This window comes from Sciurus vulgaris (assembly GCF_902686455.1).
Source record: "Sciurus vulgaris genome assembly, chromosome: 15".
Taxonomy (NCBI): domain Eukaryota; kingdom Metazoa; phylum Chordata; class Mammalia; order Rodentia; family Sciuridae; genus Sciurus; species Sciurus vulgaris.
This window is the reverse complement of record NC_136476.1, coordinates 4,361,408-4,383,118: the sequence shown is the minus strand read 5'-3', so window position 1 is coordinate 4,383,118 and position 21,711 is coordinate 4,361,408. Positions and strand designations below refer to the sequence as shown.

Sequence of the window (21,711 nt, the reverse complement as noted above, 5' to 3'; positions counted from 1 at the left end):
AGGGCCTAGTACATGCCAGGCAAACATTCTACCACTAATCTATATCCCACTCCTTATCTGTGTTTTTTATAATCTTTGTAGAGTATAAACTTTGCTATCACTTCAAATGTTGGTAGAGTTAAAGATAAAATGATTAAGTGAAAATGGATTTAATTCTATATTACCACCATTTTAATGATTCCTCTTTATTAAAGAGTAGTATATATACAAGGTAGGAAACAGTAAAACAAGCACGCTTTTAACACGCAAAATACAGTTCACAATACAAATTTAAAAGTTTAAATAGATCACCTTTTGAAATGAATATGCAAGTTTCTACAGTCAAGAAAAAAAGGCATTTAAAAAATGTTCACTACATTTGACTTCAAGTACTCATAAATTTACATCCATTCATTGAAGTAACATTTACTGAGTATCTAGGGATCAGGTACTATGAATACCCACATGAACAAGATGGTACCTGCCCTATGATGCTTTACTATCTCTAGGGAAAGCAGAGAACACAAATATAACTGTTACCTCATTTGCTTCATTCTGTTGCTGTTCCTTCTTTTTCCTTCTTTTCTCTCTTTTTTTCTCATTTGTAGTTGATTTGCTTCCTAAAGTTTGAGACTTTCCGGTATTCCGACCTTTGCCTTTTCCAGGTTCAGAATCAGAACCACTGCCACTATCCACTTGTAACAGTGCAAAACGAGAGGCTGTAGTGGGAACAGAACTAAGTACTGCTGAGGCCATGGTACAGATTTTTCTTTTAAAATACTTCTGTCAAGAATAATTCCTGTAGGAAGGGAGAAGCATAAAATTTGTTCTAGATTATAGAACGAATATATATGCACACATTTCACTTCATGTCAGATTTATTAATTGTTGGATTCATAACCACAGTCCCACTGGCAATAACATACTTTTTAACAAGTAAATAATATAAAATTATACAAAAGAAAAATGATATATTGATATTTCACAGACTGCAAGACTACCATCAATATGTACCCATTTTTCCATATAAGAGTTGCAAAAAAATTTTTTTCTTCCCTTTTAAATATTGATGTAATATATACACACATTAGTGGAAAACATTCTAAATCAACATGGTTTATGATAGAAAAGGACGCTGGATACAGGAAGTCCAACTACATGTTTACCCTCAACTTCCAAGAAAATTTAAAAGGGCATAGAAAAGAATATTCTTACATTCAAAATGCTTAAATTTAAAACATTTGATTCAAGAGACCATGCTTAGAACTGAGAGCAAAATAAAGAGCTTCAATTCCCTCAACCAAAAAAAACAAAAACAAAAACTTTTCAAAATTGGCTTTCACATTAGCTTTTAGTTCACTAGTCTCTGTGCACCCTACTAATCCAAACATAGGTAAGTGTGGTTTTCATTTAGTGCTGTTAGCATTTCAAGAAACTTTTAGACTTGGAAAGGATAAAGGCCCTTTAATAAATTTCAAGTCCAAATCACTTAATTTTGCAAATACAATAAATGGAGTTTAGATTGATTAAGTGACTTGCCTAAGATCATTCTATAATTTAGTGGTAGAGTCAGGACCAGAACAGTGATCTTTTGAAGCTTACCATTTCCTTCTCTCTTCCTCCCCACCCCCACTTTTTTGAGGCGCTTGGATTTGAACCCAGGGACCTCACGCATGCCAAGCAAATGCTCTTCCACTGTACAGTCCCAGCACAGACTTTCTTAATAGATTATGCAACTCAGAAATTCATTTTTATTTTAAAATAGGTACATAAAAATTGAAGTAGAGTTTTTTAAAAAAAAAATGAATGCTCAAAGTACCAGCACCAAGATTAACAGAATGTTAATCAATCCCTATCCTATGTCTCTCCCCAAAAGCATTCTCCCACTGCCACCATCCAGATATAACTACCATTTTGATTTTTGTGTTTATTGATTTGCTTTCCTTATATCATATTTGGCTTGAGTCACAGTGCTCAGTGCTCATACCTGAACTAGCTGCTGTCATTGCCACAATATTTTGTTACACATATATTTCTTCTTATCTCACAAATCACTAGTCTACTATTCAGTGTGGGAGAGGATTATGCAGAGGTGACTACTCGGAGGTGAGAATCACTGATGTCCATTTTGAAAGCTAATCACATGCTCTACTTTGTATGTTTTAAGGAGAGAACAAAAATAAGCATGTATTAAATCTTTCATCTTAAGAATCCAGAAAAATATTTGGACATCTTTCCATTTTCTTCAGTATAATAAAGAAAATCATAAGAGATGATATTTGAAGATGTGATCTAGCAGTCATTCAATCACAGTATTTTTAGTATAATGCCATGTAAAGACCCATTGTTCCTGTATCCAGAATATGTAAGTCAAGAGAAAACATCACAATATACAGAGATGACATCACACTGATATATCTGATATATCACATATCTTTAGGTTTAAACCTTTCCTACAAGTATAAATTATAAATTTATACTTTTTTATCCCTTATAAATTATTATAAGTGAGAAAATATTACAAAAATTAAAAAGAAATTCCAGACTCAAAAAACTGTGGGAAAAAATAACTCTGCTTCAACTTCAACATGTCTTATTAAAATTATCCTATATAAAGTTTTAGTTGCTTTGAGCACTTTAGGTACAATAAGCCCACTCAGCTATTCAACTATCACTAGATTTAATTTTAACTGTTAGGACTAAAAATTCTAAGTGGCAGCTCTATTAGTGCTCACAAATATTCACTGCCCCTCCCTGAAGAAGGAATTATATATCACTTTCCTATTGAAAGTCATATATAATTACCTACTTTGGCCAATGAAATATAAGCTTTAAAAAGCTTTAAGTTGGTGTTTCACCATGTTCTCCTTTCCCTGCTTTTGTGAGTGTGAAATCGTATATTGAGATGGGAGTCACCACTGGCCAGATGTGACAGTCAAACTATAATGAACAAAGGTGCCCTTACTAATGATACACATATAGCTTGAGCAGGAAAGCAATTTTTCTGCTTTAAGTTGCTCAGATTTTCAGATTGTCACTGCAGTATAACCTAGTTTTAGTATAACATATTGCACACAAATTTCTTTTCCATTCTAGAAATGATATCAAAATTGTGAATTTTGTATTTGGGTTGCTCTGCATGAGTGAAATGTTCATAAACATTTATTCTAAAACATCTCTCCAAAACTCTCAGAAATCTTCCTTCCATGATATAAGGCAGAGAGTTTCCTTAACCAGTGTATTCTTAGATAGTTTCCTTCACACCTTCAGGTAGCCAAGGAAAACCCTGGAAAAGTCACAGCCTCTGGAGAACCTCTGATGCAAAGTACCTCTGGTACTTTCCAATGGGTAGCTCCTGCTCTGCAGTTGTGTTAACTCTCACAAGGGAAATGCACCAAACCCTGGATATCTACTTAATCAGACAGCTGTAGAATGCACTGCTGCTTCATGGTAGCCTGTTGAAGAGTTTCTGTTCCAGGTGCGCAAACAGTAAGGACACAGTTACAGGGAACAGAAGGAAGGAGCAGGGGAGCCAAAAAAATCTCCTAGTGAGCAAACTTGGGTCTTATCTCTTTATTGACATTTTTCCCCCTTGAGCAATGGTATGGTCTCTTAGTATAAAATCTAGTTGCAAGATGACTACTCAAACAATGCATATACTTTCTGCCCATTAATTTGTCATTATTTTAAAATGCTTGAAGTTAGAAAATCCAACTGAACTTGAAATCCTTTCATTTAACCACAAGAAATTTCGTATTGTATTTTTATAACCTTTTATTCTTTAAAAATAATTTTTACTGTTATAAATCACTGAATTATTAAGGTAACAGTTTGTTTTGATTATCTACTCAAAACTTTAATGGAGACTCAGAAGAAATCATCATTTAAAAGTCTAAAATCAGGAACTGTATATTTTATTTCATGAATAAACCTAATATTTAAAATTTTATATTTACCGAAGCAATCAGCATTATCTCATTAGAAATACAATTTTTTTTTTAATTTTAAGTTTTAAAAATGTAACTAAGCATTGTCTGACTCTACTGCAAAAAGGGTTTTGAAACAGACCAACATCTATCCCATCTAGAAACTAAGGTTTTCATCTTTTTGAAAAGTTCATAGGCACTGAGTAATAGCTGAGCAGCCAGGCATTGCCAAAAATCAAAAGTTCTAAAGATTACACCTAAGGTACTACAGAAGCAAAACATCAATTTACCTGAAACCAAAGAATCACAGGACAATCTTAAACAGTAACATACAACAGATAATATTTCCCAAATTAGTGAAAATAAATAAAAGAAAAACAAAGCAAAAAGAAGGCATTAGAGTAAAAACTGTTACCTGAGGAAAAAACAAATGATAAATACTTGAAAGGCAAAATTATTTTTCTGGGAAGTATATACCACCTCAACAACCCAGGTGTTAAAAATAAAAATTTAACTGTGAAAGGGTAAAATGTAAAAGGGGAAATGTGCAGCTAAAGGAATAGGAATGAGACAACTAAAAGGGCTCAATCTGTGCTTCATGTTCTAGTTTAAAAAAATAAATAGCCCAACTCATCATCTCTCCAAAGCCATGAAAGAAATCTACACACCATGTCAAAAGGCACCCTAATTAGTACTTCAGAAATTGTAGTGGGGTAAATGTAAATTTTAGATAAAATATAACAATATACAAATAAATTCCTATTTTGAAAAGTGTGTATTACCAATACACATATCAAAAAGAACAAAGAAATGCATGGGCTTACTCATTATGCTTCCCTTCCTTTTTATAGTTTTCACTATTTCCCCAAGTGTTCTACAATGATAATACTTCTGTAAGAAAAGAAAAGAAAAAAAGAAAAAGAAAAAGAACCCATCTCTTTAAGGAAAAATTATATAGCCAAACTGAAAAAGTTAAGTATAATGTAATCAGTGCAATATTGATTTTCCTGCCTTGTGTAAAATTTAGAAAGGGCAACTGCAGGTCAGAATTGACAATGAGATGACTTTAGTTTTTTTTTTTCTTTTTGTGGTACTGGGGATTTGAAGCCAGGGCCTTGTGCTTGTGAGGCAAGCACTCAACCAACCGAGCTATATCCCCAGCTCTTCAGTTCTTTATGTTAGTAATGCAAAAGTCGAATGACAGAGATCAACTGCCAAAGACCAACTATGCCCAGGAGCTCCAGAGACTGAGACAGGAGGGTCAAGAGTTCAAAGCCAGACTCAGCAAAAGTGAGGTGCTAAGCAACTCAAAGACCCTGGTCTCTAAATAAAATACAAAACAGGGTTGGGGATGTAGCTCAGTGGTTGAGTGTGCCCCTGAGTTCAATCCCTGGTACCTCCAAACAAACAAAAAGACGAATTATGCTTTTAAGAGAATATTACCTTCATTAACTAATTTCTAAGAATTTGGGGTTGTGCTGGGGTTGTGGCTTAGTGGTAGAGCACCTGCCTAGCATGTGTGCAGCACCAGGTTCAATCCTTAGCACCACATAAAAATAAAAAATAAAGGTATTATGTCCATCTATAACTTAGAAAAACAAAAGAATTTAAAGAGGAGTTGTCATATAATTTTGGAATTCCTTTGGTACTTTTTAAAAATCTTACAGATCATAAAGATATCAGGCTTTTTAAAGGTACCATATTTCAGGCCTTTACTAGGGCTAATATTCTTTAGTCTATCTTAAAATTCTGCATCTCTGCCTCCAGTTATATCTGATATTAGGATAGATTCAAATACAGCTCTTATCCCTCTTCTATTCTCTCTCTTTTCAAAATACTTAGTCTTAAAAATTCAGTTAGATACATGCTCACTTACATATTGCTATGTAATGGGGCATACATTGCAAATTTTAAGTTTAGCAGACCTCCCCTAAGCCATTGTTAGTCTACGAACATGATAACCTAATATATATTATAAAGATATTTACATATTACTAAAATATTATAAAATCAGGTTTTGGTCAAGAAATCTAATGATTATTTTGTACTTTGCCCCTCTTCCCTTTGAGTCTTATTATAAATTAATTTCAGGGCTAGGGGTGTAGCTCAGTGGCAGAGCACTGGCCTAATATACACAAAGCTTTGGGTTTGATCCTCAAAACTACAAAAACAAAAACATAAAATAAATCTTTCCTCTAAAAGTAAAAATGTTTTTCAAGGTTAATATAAGAAGTTGAAGGAAGGCCCATACACAAAATAATTTAAAGGGGCTAGGGCTGTAGCTCTAGCTCAGTGGTAGAGTGCTTGCCTTGCATGTGTGAGGCACTGGGTTCAGTCCTTAGCACCAAATAAAAATAAATAAGTTATAAAATATTTTTTAAAAAATTTTAAAAACAAAATGTTTCAGGTAAAAATTCAAAAGAAATACATTCGCAATTTAAAATAAGCATTCATCATATATAAATTTATCTTATTATTCTATTTTTGCCTATAATTAGTAAAAACTATATTATAATTCCTCTGTATTTGTGATTTCAATGTCAAAAGTACAACAAAGTCTCCATTTTTTTAAAATACTTTTTTAGTTGTCAATGGATCTTTATTTCATTTATATGTGGTGCTGAGAATCGAACCCAGGGCCTCACACATGCTAGGCAAACACTCTGTCACTGACCCACAATCCAACCCACAACAAAGTCTCCATTTTGTACTCAGGACCCTAAAACTATTTGAGTTACAAAGCTATTTGATGTACTTATTGTGGCATATATTAGGGTTTTCTATAGCAATCCTCCTTCTTCATTTTTTACAGATACTCCAGGAAAACCAACTACTTAGAATTTCTTGAGCACACACTAGTTTACTTGTTTTTGTCTATATGCTATTTTCTTTACGACAATGCCCTCCATCTCTTCCACTTAAAAGTTTCTATTAGGGCTGGGGAAGCAGCTCAGTGGTACAGAATTTGCCTAACATGTTCATGGCCCTGTGTTCAACCCCTAGTGTCACAAAAACAAACAAAAAAAATTTCTATTTGTTCCTCAAAATCCTGCTCGGTTGCTAACATCTCTGGGAAGCACTTCCTGGCCTGCCCTTCAAGTTAATCATTCCCTCTTCTATAATATTTCCATACATCATACTAACTTGGACTCCAGTAAAATTATCTATTGTGCCTAGCCCCTTATGGTCCTGATATCAACATTCTGAACAAGAGTTTGTATTCCTGGCTGGGATGTAGCTCAGTTGGTAGAGTGATTGCCTCATAAGCACAAGGCTCTGGGTTCAATTCCCACCACCAAAAAAAAAAAAAGAAAGCAAGCTTCTATTCCTAATAAATATCCCAGAAATTTGTTGAACTTGGTGGTTTTGCAAGGTTTTGCAAGCTTATATTCCCCAAGAACAGTGACATATGCATATAAAGTTGTGCTCCAGAAGTATAAAAATAAAAATGCAAAGTGTACCACAGATCATCCTCTATTCATGTAATGCTGATGCAGATTAACAATGATTATTAGCAGTTCAAAGTATTTATTAAGATAAATGCCTTTCTACCAATTAATCATCACCACAACAATTTTATCTAGGAAGCATATTTGTGTAGGATGCATATTTAGTTTTAAAGTCTTGAGTTAAAAGAATAAGAATGCATCAAGGTACTTAATTAAACTGTTTTCTAAAAATGAACACCCTAAACTGTAAGCAGAACTTCTAAATAGCTGGTTCTCTTAGGCTTTATAGAAGTTTGGAGGATCACTGCCATTATGACTTCATCCCTGTAGACTATGACCTCACAGAAGATCTCCCAGTCCACAATACCACAATTAAGGTACTTCAAATCTGATATTTTTCAAAAAATTCCTTATAAGATGAATGACACTCATCTTCTACTAGCACCATCAACCAGTTAGCCTGATCCAAAAAAAAAAAAAAGGAATACAATGTATACAATGTAGATGCCAATTAGTATTAGGTTTTTTGAAATGCAACTTAATTAACAAACAAATTGACAGGCTTGGGGTGTAGGTCAGTGGTAGACCGCTAGCTAGCCTAGCATATTCGGGAGGTATGTTTGATCCAATAAATAAGTAAATAAAGCACAAAATGAGATGATGCTCAGTATCACTGATTTAATACCTGGTGAACTATATTATTACATGTTCTGTTCTTCAATTAACACAAACAGTAGCTTTCACTTTGACGTCTTAAAAACTAAGGTTCACATCCAGCAAGTCCCAAATGCATAATAAAACTTTCTTCATAACATACTTACTGCAAACAATGTAGATGCAATGGGTATGCCTCAAGCTCCATATTTTTTCCTCATAGTTAAGTACTGCCTTCCCTTTCCAACCTGAGCTCCTAAATTTCTGGGCCTGAGAAATCTAGCAATAAGTACAAGAGGGTACTGAATGAGGACCCAAGGAATTCTCCCATGAATAAAGTATATATATTTTCATGTGCCCACAATGTTCTTTTCCTCAATTTCTAGGTTCTTGATCTTATTCTGCAGTTGAAGCCACAGGATGGGTATCTTACAGATAAGTTTATGGTGACCATTTATGAAAATTAAGAATACCTCATTAAATAGAATTTGATACTACCAACTTAGCACAAAGTTGTTGAGGGAAAAAAAACTAGATCTATGAAAATTTTTAATACAGTATTCTAATTTGCCATAAGGTTTCTCAAATATTTTTATGGCTACAAGCCAAATTTATTAAACTAACGATTTCTGGTTGCAATCACCAGCACATTTATCAAATAAATAGGCAATAAATAGGCTAAATGTAGGAAAAATGTCATTAGGTTCTTTTTTTTTTTTTATAAGTCCATATTTCATTAGTCCTAATGAAGAGCATTAGCTCCTCTTCAATTGAAAAATGTGGCTAAGGCAAAGAATGAGAAAAGGGGATAGAGAATAAAGACAGTGTAATATACTATTTTTGTCATTACTGTTGAATATTTTTTAAAAATGTTTTTAGCTGTAGATAGACACAATGCCTTTATTTTATTTATTTATTTTTTGAGGATCGAACCTAGTGTACCTGGAACGTGGGAGGCAAGCGCTCCACCATTGAGCGGCAACCCCAGCCCATACTGCTCTATATTAAACCCTGAATGCTGAGGATCCACAAAAAAATTTTGGAAGACAGGTCCACAAAATAACAGAAAAAAATTCTGCTCAATTACTTCTCAATAGCTGGCGGGAAGGAGGAGGAGCACTATATTCAAAAAGTAGTTCACTATACCTCATTCATGAATGAAAGCCAAATTTCACCCATAGGCTCCAAAACTTACTCGCAAAGTACAGAGAAAGAACTGGGGCTAGGCGAGACCTAACTCGGGCAGAGACGCGGCTCCAAAATCTGAAAGGAGAAAACAACGAGTCAGGTCGTCGCTCCAGAAATTTCTGAGCGCCCGGCTCTCGGGGACCCAGCACGGTTGCGGGCGGCAGCACCTGTCACTTGACAGCCCCCAGGGGTTCCGGGAGGCGCAACCACTGCCTCGCCGTCAGGGCCTGGGGTCGGGCGCGGGTATCTCCCCGCCACCCCGAGCCCTGCGCCAAGCGTCGGGCCGCGGCCCTTCCCGGGAAGCGGCCCTCCCGCGCCCTCTGCCCAGCGGCTCTGCGTAGCGGGGCCCGTCGCCCCAGGCCAAGTCCCCACCATGGGTGCCGGGGGGGAAGCGGTCAGGCAGCCACAACCGCCGCAGGGGCTCCGGAGCGGACCCCAGAGAGGCGGGCCCGCCTCCGCGTACTCACCGGGCCTCCCGGCCGCCGGCTCGGCCCTTCTCTCCCTCCTCCTCCCCAGCCGCCGCCACAGCTCCCCGGGCGGCCGCACTGGGCGTTGGGACCCGGCTGGGTCAAGTGTCGGGAGGGGCGGGGGCGGGCTCGCGCCTGGGAGGGGTCGCGCGTCGGCCCCGCGGGCAGGCAGGACGCTGGGCACTAACGGGTCCCGGGGTGCCGAGGCCGGCTGGGCGGACCGCGGTGGTGAGCGCGGCTGCAGGCTGCGGTGAGGGGCGGGGAGAGCGCGGCTGCGAGCGAGCGAGCGAGCGGAGGGCGGGAGGGGAGCCGGGTGGAGGGGGCGGCGTGAGAGCGCGGGCCGGGGGCGGGGCCTGGCGCGCCTGCCGCCTTGCGCTGGGGTTTGTTTATTTTCTCGGTGGGTCGAGGCGCTGGCGCTGGGAAGAGGTTCACTGGTGACGTGAGCGCCCGGAGTTGGGGGAGAGGACCAGAACCACCTGCTGGAGAAGGGGAGCTACGGGGGCCGGGCAGGGTCCAAACGTCTCACGTAGGCGGCGGCGCCGCGGTCTTCGGGGTCACCGGGAAGAGAAGGGCTCCCACAGAGTGGTTGGAAGGAGGGAGGCCTCCCGGGAGAATTGGCTCCAAGCCACTCCCCCGCAGCTCAGCGGGATCACCTGCCTCGCAGAGAGCACTTAGGGACCCTGGTCGAAAAGGGCTGTGGGATCTGGGGGCTCTGGTTACCAGCATCTCCGGGATGACCTCCTGTTAGTGAAGTAGGAATGGTTCTAAGCAAGTCAAGATTCGAATTGCAACACTGCATCTGTAAGGCAAATAGCATTGCTCGTTTCTCTGTAGTTACACAGCGCTTTCCTGTCGTCTCCCTAGGTCCTCTTCAGGTAGTAGTGGTCCAATTTTACAAATGACAGACCCAGAGTTTCATAGCTAAGGATAGAGTTGGAACCCAGCTGTGCTTGCTTCCGATTCTGATTCCACTGCATGACATTAACTCCATAAAGCACTCTGATTCAATATTAAACACTCTCCCTCCCCATACACACACGTTAGATGCTGTGTGGCTACAATGTGGAGCTGAAGATGTTTTTGCCCTCTAAAAGTAAGGAATAAAACAAAGATAAAAGTTATAATAAAAGACAAACTATGATAGTTCTTATGTGAAAATATAAAGAATACTGCACAGGATCAAAGAACTGTTCATATACTATCTGGGGGACCAAGAAAAAGGCAGCCCGAAGGAGGAGGCATTTGGGATCGACTTTGAAGGAGGTGGGGAACATCTATGAAGACCCAAGAAAGCTGTGTTCCAAAAACAGTAAAGAATCAGGGTATATTGAAAAGTGACAAAGAGAACCGGGCTGCAGATGAGTGGTGAATAAATTTGTATTTAATTCAGTATTTTGAGTTTTCATGGTTTAAAAGTTTGGGGGAATAAAAGGAAGGCTTTTTCTTTACTGGATTTAAAAGAGTGTGGTTAAGAGATAATGTGGAGGCAGACTGATTAACTGGAAGTAGAAAGAGAAATCAAAGAGATTTTGAGTGTGCAGATAATTTTAAGAGATAGAAAAGGTACAACTGTAGGATAAAGGAGAAGGAGCTGCTTTTTGAGAAAAAGGCAATCTGTTTAGATTTGGATGTTTTAAGGGTTTGAACTGTTTTCAAGGCAGACACACAGATACAGACACTGCAAAGTTAGAAATAAAGGTTTTGCAATATGGGGGGAAAGACTAAACTAGAGAATAGATTAAAAGTAATAGGCCTAGCAGTGTTATCACTGAGAGAAAAGGGCAGACTCTTGGAAAAAATTGTCCTTAGAATCTTGCTACTCGAAGTGTGAACAACAGCCCATCATCATTGGCATCACCAGGGAGTTCATTAGAAATACCGAATTCCAGGCCTCAACCCAGACCTGCTCAATTTGCATCTTCAATTTAACAAGAACCCCAAGAGATTTGTGCCACATCAAAGTTCAAAAAACTCTGATCTAGATGAGAGAAGCCAACAGACCAGGGGAAGGAGGAAGTGGGAGGAGAACCAGGGTAATGCAGAACCATCAAAGCAGGATAAATTGAAGTTTCACAAAACCAGGGCAGGAAAGAGTGTTGATGAACAAATATCTGAAACCACAGAAGTTGGAAAGCACCAGAAAAGAAGGCATGTGTGCGTTTTGTGATTAGATGGTATGGTCTTCATATTGTTCTAACTGAAAGCCTGAAAACTTCAACTTTCTGATCAGGGATCTCTAGGGACACAGTTACCCCCAGTTCCCATATGAGTGGACCATACTGAAGTAAGTGACTAGATTAGATGATGGGAGAAAGTAGAAATTCTTTTAATTTCTTCTGTCTTCTCAGTGAGATAAAGAGCAAGGTCATTTTGGTAGATGACTAGTTGTTAATCACAATTTATTTTTCCCTTCTTCCTGAACACAGACTACTTTTCTTAACCTCTCTTTTAGTTAGTATGGTCAGATATTAAGTAATTGTCAATAGAATGTGAGCAGAAATTATGTCTTCCACTGCCAGGCCAGAGCCTTTACTTTGAGCCTACGTGTGCCTCCTTCAGGTGTTATCCTTTCACCAGCTGAACCCTGGACGGTGCTTCTGCTTTGATTGTGCAGATGACTACCCTGAAGTTGGCAGAACCCCAAGAAGGTGTCCAGAGGAAGGAGAGCTGTCAATTGACCTGGAATACCCAATTATGTGAGAAATGTATAATTATCTTTTGAGTTAGAGCCATACCATTTTGAGGTCTATTTGTCATACCAGCTTAACCTATTCTAGCTAACACAGTCAATAGAAAGAAATGTGGTGAGAAGAGAGAGGTAAAATAGGAATCTATAAGTATAGGAAAGTGAACTGGTTAGGGAAAATGCTAAGGTATACAGGCACTACTAAGGGCTCCCTTCAGTAAGTGGTCATAAAATTATAGTGAGACCAGTCAACTGATTATGCATTTCTCTCCAGTCATGTTCAGTTACTCATGTGTAGGTACTTCTAGACAGTAGGCAAGACTGAGATTTGATCAGGCAAGTATAATGGGGAGGGAAGGGCAAAAGTGGTGGACATTAGAAACAAAAGGGCTGGGGATGTAGCTCAGTTGGTAGAGGGCTTGCCTCTCAAGCACAAGGCCTTGGGGTTCAATCCCTAGCACTGCAAAAACAACAACAACAAAAAAGAGGCATTATAATTTCAGGTATGGTAAGAAGATTGATGGAAGTGGGGAGCAGAGAAAAGATGGTAAGATGTCTACATTGGTGTTTTTGATCAGGTTGAAAAACTGTTGAACTTTAGGTCTTAGAGACCAGTTGGATAGTGGAAGACTGAAATTAAAGTTAGAAGAAGGGCTGTAGTTATCAGTAATATCTGGGTTTAGGGTATGATCATGAGAATTAGTAACTAAGTGCTACGATTTGGATCTTAAGTGTCTCCCAAAGGGCCATGTGTTAAAGGCTTGGTACCCAGCATGCACTTTTAGGAAGTCTTTAGGTTACTGCAGCATACTTACGAAGGGAATAATGGAACCCCAGCCCACTCCTCAAGTTGTCTTTTACTTCCTGGCTATGAGGTAGAATGATTTGGGGTTTTGTTCCCCAGCATGACGTGCTGCCTGACTGTGGGCCCAAAAGCAATTGTGCCAGTCATGGAATAGAATCTCCAAAACTGTGAGCCAAAACAAACTTTTTTCTGTATAAGTTGATTATCTCAGTTGAACACCCTCATAATTTTATGTGTCATTTATATACAGCCATGCACAAGATAGCACGTTGGTTAACAATGGACCAAATATACAATAGTGGTCCCATAAGATTATATTGCCTAGAGATATCATAGCTGTGTTAGTTTGTGGAATTATACTTTATGATATTTGCACAAGGCTAAATCACCTAATGATGCACTTCTCAGAACGTATCCCCATCATTAAGCAACACATGACCATGTACACACACACACACACACACACACACACACACACACACACATATACCCCTCACAAAGAATTACCACAGGAGTACTGACTAGCCTTGGTGAGAATGATAGTGATTCTGGTACTAAAATCTTCAAACAGTGAAGAGTTGAATCATTTCAATCAGGGTGTTGAAGGCCATCAGTGATTTAATATGATAAATTCTTACAGATATATTTTATTTAAACCTGTATTCTCATGTTTTATATTGCTAACATAGGATTTCTTTTAAAAAATTTTTTTAGTTGTGGAAGGACACAATACCTTTTATTTATTTATTTATTTATTTTTTATTGTGGTGCTGAGGATCCAATCCAGTGCCTCACACATGCTAGCCAAGCAATCTACCACTGAGCCATACCACAGCCCTAATAGCTTCTCTCTGACCTCTCAAATTACAGATGGTAACTGCTTTCCTTCACAGAAAATGCCCATCTGTTTGTATTATAAATCCAACACATGCCAGGTTTCCTAGTCTGAATGATTGTGCTTTAAAATTTGTCACAGATAGATCACTCTATTTCAAATAGATAAATCTACATTAATGCTACAGTGATGCTTTGCCACATCAATTGATATACTCAAAATGTTCAAAATCTGATGCTTATAGTTTAAGATAACAATAAATAGGGGTTAAGACTGAACAAATTGAAAATAATAAGATTACCTGTAACATATTACATATGTACCAAGTTCCATAGCATGAAGGCTCTGGAGTCAGGCTACCAGGGGTTGAATCACAGCGCTCAACTCATAGAGTTATTATGAGGATAACACATGTACTAAATAAAATACATATAAGCATTTTAAAGACTACCTAGCATATATAAGCACTAGGTTAAAGTTAGATATCGTTATTCTATTATTGTTCTTTATATATAATTCCCATGGAATTACTTTATAACTGTACTTGATTTTTCCTACTTAGAAAATGTTCATTATATCCATGGTAAGATTCAATGGTGGGACTGGGGTTGTAGCTCAGGGGTAGAGTGATTGCTTCACAGGTGTAAGGCACTGGGTTCAATTCTCAGCACCACATATAAATAAATAAACGTTCATCAACAACTAAAAAAAATTTTTTTGTTAAAGGATCCAATGGTAAGGAGACTTCTTGTTAAACACAGAGCCCTGAACACATGTTTTTCTGAACTTACTCTACATGCCTCATTAAAATGTCAGATGAACCCCAATATTATGTATACCTATGATGAATAAAATAAATTTTAAAATGATTCTTTTTTTTTTGGGGGGGGTGCTGGGGATGGAACTCAGGGCCTTGTGCTTACAAGGCAAGCACCCTACTGACTGAGCTAACTCCCCAGCCCCTGATTTCTATGTTCTTAAGGTTTGTTGATGTCCTCCTTTATCAGGAATCTCTTTCCCTATTTGCTTTGTCTTTTTAGGTTTATATCTTTTTTTTTTCCTTAAGAATCATTTTAAGGGGCTGGGGAGATAGCTCAGTTGGTAGAGTGCTTGCCTTACAAGCACAAGGCCCTGGGTTCAATCCCCAGCACCCAAAAAAAAAAAAAAAAAAAAAGTAGAAATCATAGGAATGAGTGATAACCAACATATCAAAGTTGAGAAAGTTAATACCTAAGCTTTTGGAAGAGGGCACCAGCCAGAAGGGAACCTATTCATGTCACTGAACCCTGGAAAGGCTCTTAAACTGGAGCTGCCATACCTTTGAAAGCAGAGGGGAAGTGAGACTGAAAATGATTTTTTTGTAAATTTTTTTGAAGAGCAATGAGATTCTTTCTCCTCCATATTCTCTGCTCCATTCCATGCTGCTCAAACTCAGCAGAAAGGAGATGGTTTTCTTTTTGGAGAGGTTGACTCAGAGCTCCTCTAAACACCAGAGCTGAGGGATAGGGATGGGAATGGCCTACTACACTGAAAATAAGAATTAAGTGAGATTGCGCATACTGAAGTATGAGACAAACCCTCTCACCTTCATTCCCAAATCCAAATTTTAGAATGCTGGGTTCCTCTCAAGAGATTGGAAACTTCCTCTTAGGGAATGTTATCATTTGGGTAAGTGTTCCCTAAAGGTCTGTATGTTAAAGGCTTAATTACCAAGGTGGTGTTCTTGTGAGGCAGTGGAACTTTTAAGAGGGGGGCCCTAGTAGGAAGTCTTCAGTTCTCTAGGGGCTTACCCTTGAAGAAGATAGTGGAACCTTCCTGACTTTTGCTTCCTGGCTATGAGGTAAGTGATTTTTCTCCACCATGTACTCTCCCGATATACTGCCTCACCATAGACCCAAAAGCAAGGAGGCCAATCAGATTGGAACCACCAAAACTGCAAGCCAAAATAAACTTTTTTCCTCCGTGAGCTGATTATCTCAGGTATTTGTTATAGTAACAAAAAGCTGAACAGTGGCAAATCAGCCAATCCAAGGTAAAAGGCCTCTAAATATGGATGTTTGGGGTCCTGTCTTAAGAATCTGGCTTGTCACCTACCTGTCTTACAGTAAAGGTCAACAGCTGCAAGCCCTGTTCATACCAAGATAGGCTCTAGTCAACTTTTTACCACCTTGTTCTTAAATGTGGGTAAAGAGTCAAGGATCTCTACAAATTGGAGAAACCCCCTTCATGAAATATCAGCTTAAGATGAACAAACAAAAAGAAGAGGGAGGAGGAGGAAAAAAACCAATCCATCTACTCTTCTCAGGAAACTGCTGGAGGGAAGTACTCCACCCAAGTAAGAGTATAAATCAAGAAACAGAAAACATGATCTGGTAAATAGGTGCTCCAGCAAAGGAGAAAAGATATATTCCCTCGGTGAAGGGAGATTTCCAGATTATGTCTTTAGCAGGCTGGAGAGCAACCAATCTATCCAGCACTGGAGGATGGAAGGCGCCAGAGATATCTCCAAGAAAGAAAAATGGAAATGATGGATTGCCTGATGTGTTTGAACCTTATAAACAAAATTTGCAATTGTGGTGGGACATATAGAGGTGAAATGCTGATAGGCATAAAGAAAACTAAGTAACCTAAGAAAGAAGGAATTATAAACTCCAGGGAAAACAAATATTTCTTCCAGACTATCTGTTTAAGAAATATTTGATGAACCTCCTTGGAGGATTATACTTCTCGTCCTACTGATGTCAGACTTGGCATTGTGAATTATGTTGTCCAGCGATATCAAGGCAGAATTGAGTATATCACTTACAGGCAGAAAGAAGGTTTAAGAGCCAGTTCATGATTCCCTGGCTCTGCCCCACCATAGATTAGCACTGTTCAGATAGGGACTGCTCTGGGGTTTGAGTCCTGAGTGAAGCCATCATCGCACAGAATTGCAGTTGACCAACTGATGAATATGTGACAGGGATGAGAAGGAAATCTTTATTGTTATAAGCCCAAACAAGTGATTTTGACAGCTCTTTCACCACTGTGACCAAAAAAAAACAGAATAATGTAAAGAAAGAAAAGTTTATTTGGGGCTCACAAGCTTCAGAAGTCTCCATCTGTAGACGGCCAACTCCATTGCTCTAGGCCTGAAGTGTGGCAGAACATCATGGTGGAAAGGTGTGGTGGAGGAAGACAGCTCAGGAAGTGACAATCAGGTAGCAGAGAGAGAGAGAGAGAGAGAGAGAGAGAGAGAGCTCTTGCTTACCAGGGAAAAAATATAAACCCCAAAGGCAAAGCCCTAGTGACCCACCTCCTCCATCCACACCTACCTGCCTACAGTAACTGCCCAACCGATCCATTCAAGTGGATTAATACACTGATTAAAGTTCTTATAACCCAATCATTTCACCTCTAAAATTTTTTTTGCATTGTCTCACACATGAGCTTTGGGGGAATCTCATATCTAAACCATAACAACAGAAAAGAACTTTGGGATTTCTGTAATCATCTGTTAATGTATGATTAACTTCTGACAAAATATGAAATGGTCAATATTTATGTACTAGTCATTAAAATATGTAAGATAGGGCTGGGAATGTAGCTCAATGGTGGAACGCTTCCCTAGCAGGCATGAGGCCCTGGGCTTAATCCCCAAAACCATAAATAAATAAATAAATAAATAAATAAATAAATAAATATACTCAAGAGTGTGCTATAAAAATATTGGGAAATTCATAGAGGATGTAAAATGGCTAAAACTGTAAAACTAAGACATGGCAGTATTGTGCTATTTAAAAATGTAGAATTATATAGAATAATTTTCCTTTGGAAAGCAGGAATCAATGAAGACAGGTTATTGTTACGTAGTTTGTATTTATTTGACTCTTAAGCCACATACATAATCAGTTTAAAAAAATAAAAATCGCCATTTCTTTTGAGAAGAAAAACAAGTGGTAAGAGGAGGAGGTTATAGTATTATAGTTTTTAATTTAGCCTATTTAATAGGCTGCTAATCATCCCACATTAAGATTAAAAGTAGGACTAATTCTTGATTACTACTCTAGAAGTATCTTTCACAAGATAATTGAATAAATCAAAGCACTAAAAGCTATAGTTTTTCATTCTGCTCTCACATACTCTGCTTCTGTTTCATAACAGAAATGTGAATATTGCTTTCCTAGTATTTTGACTCAGCTATCTCCCTTCCCTGCCCTCGCTGTAGTATTATTTATAGTGCACTGTTTATATGAAGTTACGTGTCACTTACTTGAATTGAAAAATGAAATGGGGGGAGGAAAGATGGTAGAATGTAACAAACATCATTACCCTATGTACATGCATGATTAAAAAAAGAGAAAAAAAAATGACCTATGTGAATATGGAGTTATTTAATGAAAGGCTATTTTGTACATTCAAAAATAATTGTTTTTTAAAATACTCTAACACTAGAGAATAAAAAAGGTATTTTCCTCAGGAATCTGAAAGTGATTAAAATATATTTGTTATGTATAGGTATGATATAGATATCACCTATAATTTATAAATAAAAGTTGTGCTTAATGGCCTTTTATCACTTTGGGTTTTTTTCTTTTTCTTTTTCTTTTTGTCGGGGGAGAGAGTGGTACCAGGGATCTAACCCAGGGGCACTTTATCACTGAGCTACATCCTTAGCCCTTTTTATTTTTTATTTTGAGACAAGGTCTCTAAGTTGCTGAGGGTCTCACTAAGTTGCTGAGGCTAATTTCAAACTTATGAACCTCTCAAATTTCTGGGATTACAGATGTGTGCCACTGTGTCCAACTGGTATTTTTTTATATTACTTATACCATCTCTAAAAAGAAAGATTTGGGCAAGCAAAAGTAAATTAGTCTGACTACTGTATAAAGTGTAAAGAAGAACCATAGCAGGCTCTCCATAGACTTTGGATTTCCTTTTTGCCGAGAATGTTCTGTAGCGTAGGCTTTCTATTTATAAATTCTTTTAACTTTTATCATGGGAGGATTTTATTTTGTCTTCAAATCTGAAGGTTAATTTTGCTGGGTATAAGATTCTTGGTTGGCAACCATGTTCTTTCAGAGTTTCAAATATGTTCTAGGCCCTTCTAGTTTTCAGGATCTGAACTGAGAAATCTGCTGATATCCATATTGGTTTTCCCCTATATGTAATCTGATGCTTTTCTCTCACAGCCTTCAAAATTCTATCTTTATTTTGTATGTTAGACATTTTCATTATAATGTGCCTTGGTGTGGATCTGTTATAATTTTGTGCATTTGGTGTTCTGTAAGCCTCTTGTAGTTGATTTCCCATTTCATTCTTCAGGTTTGGGAAATTTTCTGATATTATTTCATTGAATATGTTGTTCATTCCTCTGGTTTGTATCTCTGTGCTTTCCTCAATCCTGATAATTCTTAAATTTGGTCTTTTCATGATGTCCCATAGTTCTTGGAGGTTCTGTTCATGATTTCTTACCATCTTCTCTGTTTAGTCAACGTTATTTTCAAGATTAAATACTGGCCGCCTTTCTCCGCTGGCACCGGCACGGCTGCCAGCTCCTCCTTGCCGGCCATGGCATTCACGTTCGCGGCCTTCTGCTACATGCTGGCGCTGCTGCTTACCGCCCTGCTCATCATCTTCGCCATCTGGCACATTATAGCATTTGATGAGCTGGAGACTGATTACAAGAATCCTATAGACCAGTGTAATACCCTGAATCCTCTTGTACTTCCGGAGTACCTCATCCATGCTTTCTTCTGTGTCATGTTTCTTTGTGCAGCAGAGTGGCTTACACTGAGTCTCATATGCCCCTCTTGTCATATCATATTTGGAGGTACATGAGCAGACCAGTGATGAGTGGACCAGGACTCTATGACCCTACAACCATCATGAATGCAGATATTCTAGCATACTGTCAGAAAGGATGGTGCAAGTTAGCTTTTTACCTTCTAGCATTTTTTTTACTATCTGTATGGCAAGATCTGTGTTTTGGTGAGCTCTTAGAACAACACACAGAAGAATTGGTGCAGTTAAGTGCATGCAACAGACAGCAAATGAGGGGATTCTATCCAGCAAGATCCTGTTTCCAAGAGTAGCCTATGGAATCTGATCAGTTACTTTAAAATGACTCATTTTTTAAATGTTTCCACATTTTTTGCTTGTGGAAAGACTGTTTTCATATGTTATACTTGGATAAAGAATTTAAATGGAATTATGTATAAATTAATATAAAATGATTACCTTTGGTGTTGACAGGTTTGAACTTGCACTCCTTAAGGAACAGCCATAATCCTCCAAATGATTGCATTAATTACTGTCCTTAGTCCATTGGAAGCTTTTGTTTATAGGAGCTTGTAGGGCCCATTTTGGTTTTATTGAAATGCCATCTAAGTATAAATTAGCTATAGATATCAGGTGCTTCTGATGAATTGAAAATATGTATCTGACTTGTGGGAAACTTTATAGGTTTCCTCATTAATCATGTAGATGATTATATATGGATACATTTACAAAAATAAGAAGAGTGGGATTTTTTTCCCTTCGACTTGAATATTATCCCTGTATATTGCATGAATGAAAGATTTCCCATATCTCCATCAGAGTAATAGACTTGCTTTAATTCTTAAGCATAAGTGAAAGTGATATAAAAATATATACTGAATAACTTGTGAAGAATGCATTTAAAGCTATTTTAAATGTGTTTTTATTTGTAAGACATTACTTATTAAGAAATTGGTTATATTATGCTCTGTTTTAATCTGGTGGTAAAGATATTCTTAAGAATTTGCAAGTACTTATAGATTTTCAAAACTGAATGAGAGAGAAAATTGTATAACCATCCTGCTGTTCCTTTAGTGCAATATAATAAAACTCTGAAATTAAGACTCAAAAAAAAAAAAAGATTACTTTGTCTTCATTGTCTGAGGTTCTGTCTTCCAAGTGATCTAGTCTGTTGATGTTGCTTTCCATTGAGTATTTTATTTGGTTTATTGTTTCCTTTATTTCAAGGATTTTTTTTTTTTTTTTTTTGAGAATCTCTATCTCTTTGTTGAAACGCTCTTTTGCTTCCTGCAGTTGCTCTTTGAACTGCTTATTGGAGTGATCATTCATTGCCTGCATTTGCTCTCATATCTCATCCTTTGCTTCACGAATCATTTTAATTCTGTATATTCTGAACTCCTTTTCTGACATTTCTTCTACCATGCTGTCACTGGTTTCTAGTAATATAGGATCTAGGTTTGTTTGGATCATTTTCTTCCCTTGTTTTTTCATGTTGTTCACATAGCTTCCCCTCTTAGCAGTGCAGATCTGGGGTATTGCAGTTTTCCCCTTATAGACTTATAGTGACCCTATAGGTTTCTAAAACCTCTTCTTTAGGGGGGAGATCAATATTAGCAGTACCCAGTACAGACAATATGCAGCCCTAAACCAAATAGCCCCTATGAAGATGTTAACAATATTGTCATAATCAACAGAATGAGTTCAATTATTATCTACAGTATAACAAATAAGGTCTGCAGTTTCTACTAGAGGACAAAAAGGATGGAGAGGGGTGTAGGATATAACTGTTAATGGGATAAGAAAAGAGTATATAGAAGTTCTAGATTGTAGAAAGAGTGAAAGTATAATCAAAACAAGTTGGTTGTTAGCATGAGAAAAGGAGAAAGAGACTCTGAGGAAACAGGTAAACAAAAGGAAAATAGAGCAAGAAAAGTAAAGAAATAAAAACTTAAAATTTTTCAA

General features: G+C 37.9%; 1 protein-coding gene and 1 pseudogene across 4 annotated transcripts in view; one reads left to right on the top strand and one right to left on the bottom strand.

Annotated features, from left to right (window-relative positions):
* GKAP1 (G kinase anchoring protein 1) overlaps positions 1 to 10,091 on the bottom strand; it is a 58,929-nt gene extending 48,838 nt beyond the window's left edge. Inside the window, exons 1-3 of one of the 3 annotated variants that reach the window (XM_079112331.1) lie at positions 9,664 to 10,091; positions 9,155 to 9,271; positions 520 to 778 (exon numbers count right to left, since the gene is read on the bottom strand). In XM_079112331.1, the coding sequence (XP_078968457.1) occupies positions 520 to 735 (216 nt within the window). In that variant the 5' untranslated portion in view covers positions 736 to 778; positions 9,155 to 9,271; positions 9,664 to 10,091. The remainder of the gene's footprint in view (positions 1 to 519; positions 779 to 9,154; positions 9,272 to 9,663) is intronic. The other 2 variants (XM_079112332.1, XM_079112333.1) reach the window with 2 other exon arrangements.
* A 9,402-nt stretch (positions 10,092 to 19,493) lies between these two features.
* LOC306645041 (protein cornichon homolog 1-like) lies at positions 19,494 to 20,874 on the top strand (annotated as a pseudogene). The gene has a single exon. The product of its transcript is annotated as a protein cornichon homolog 1-like (transcript).
* The last annotated feature ends 837 nt before the right edge of the window (positions 20,875 to 21,711 follow it).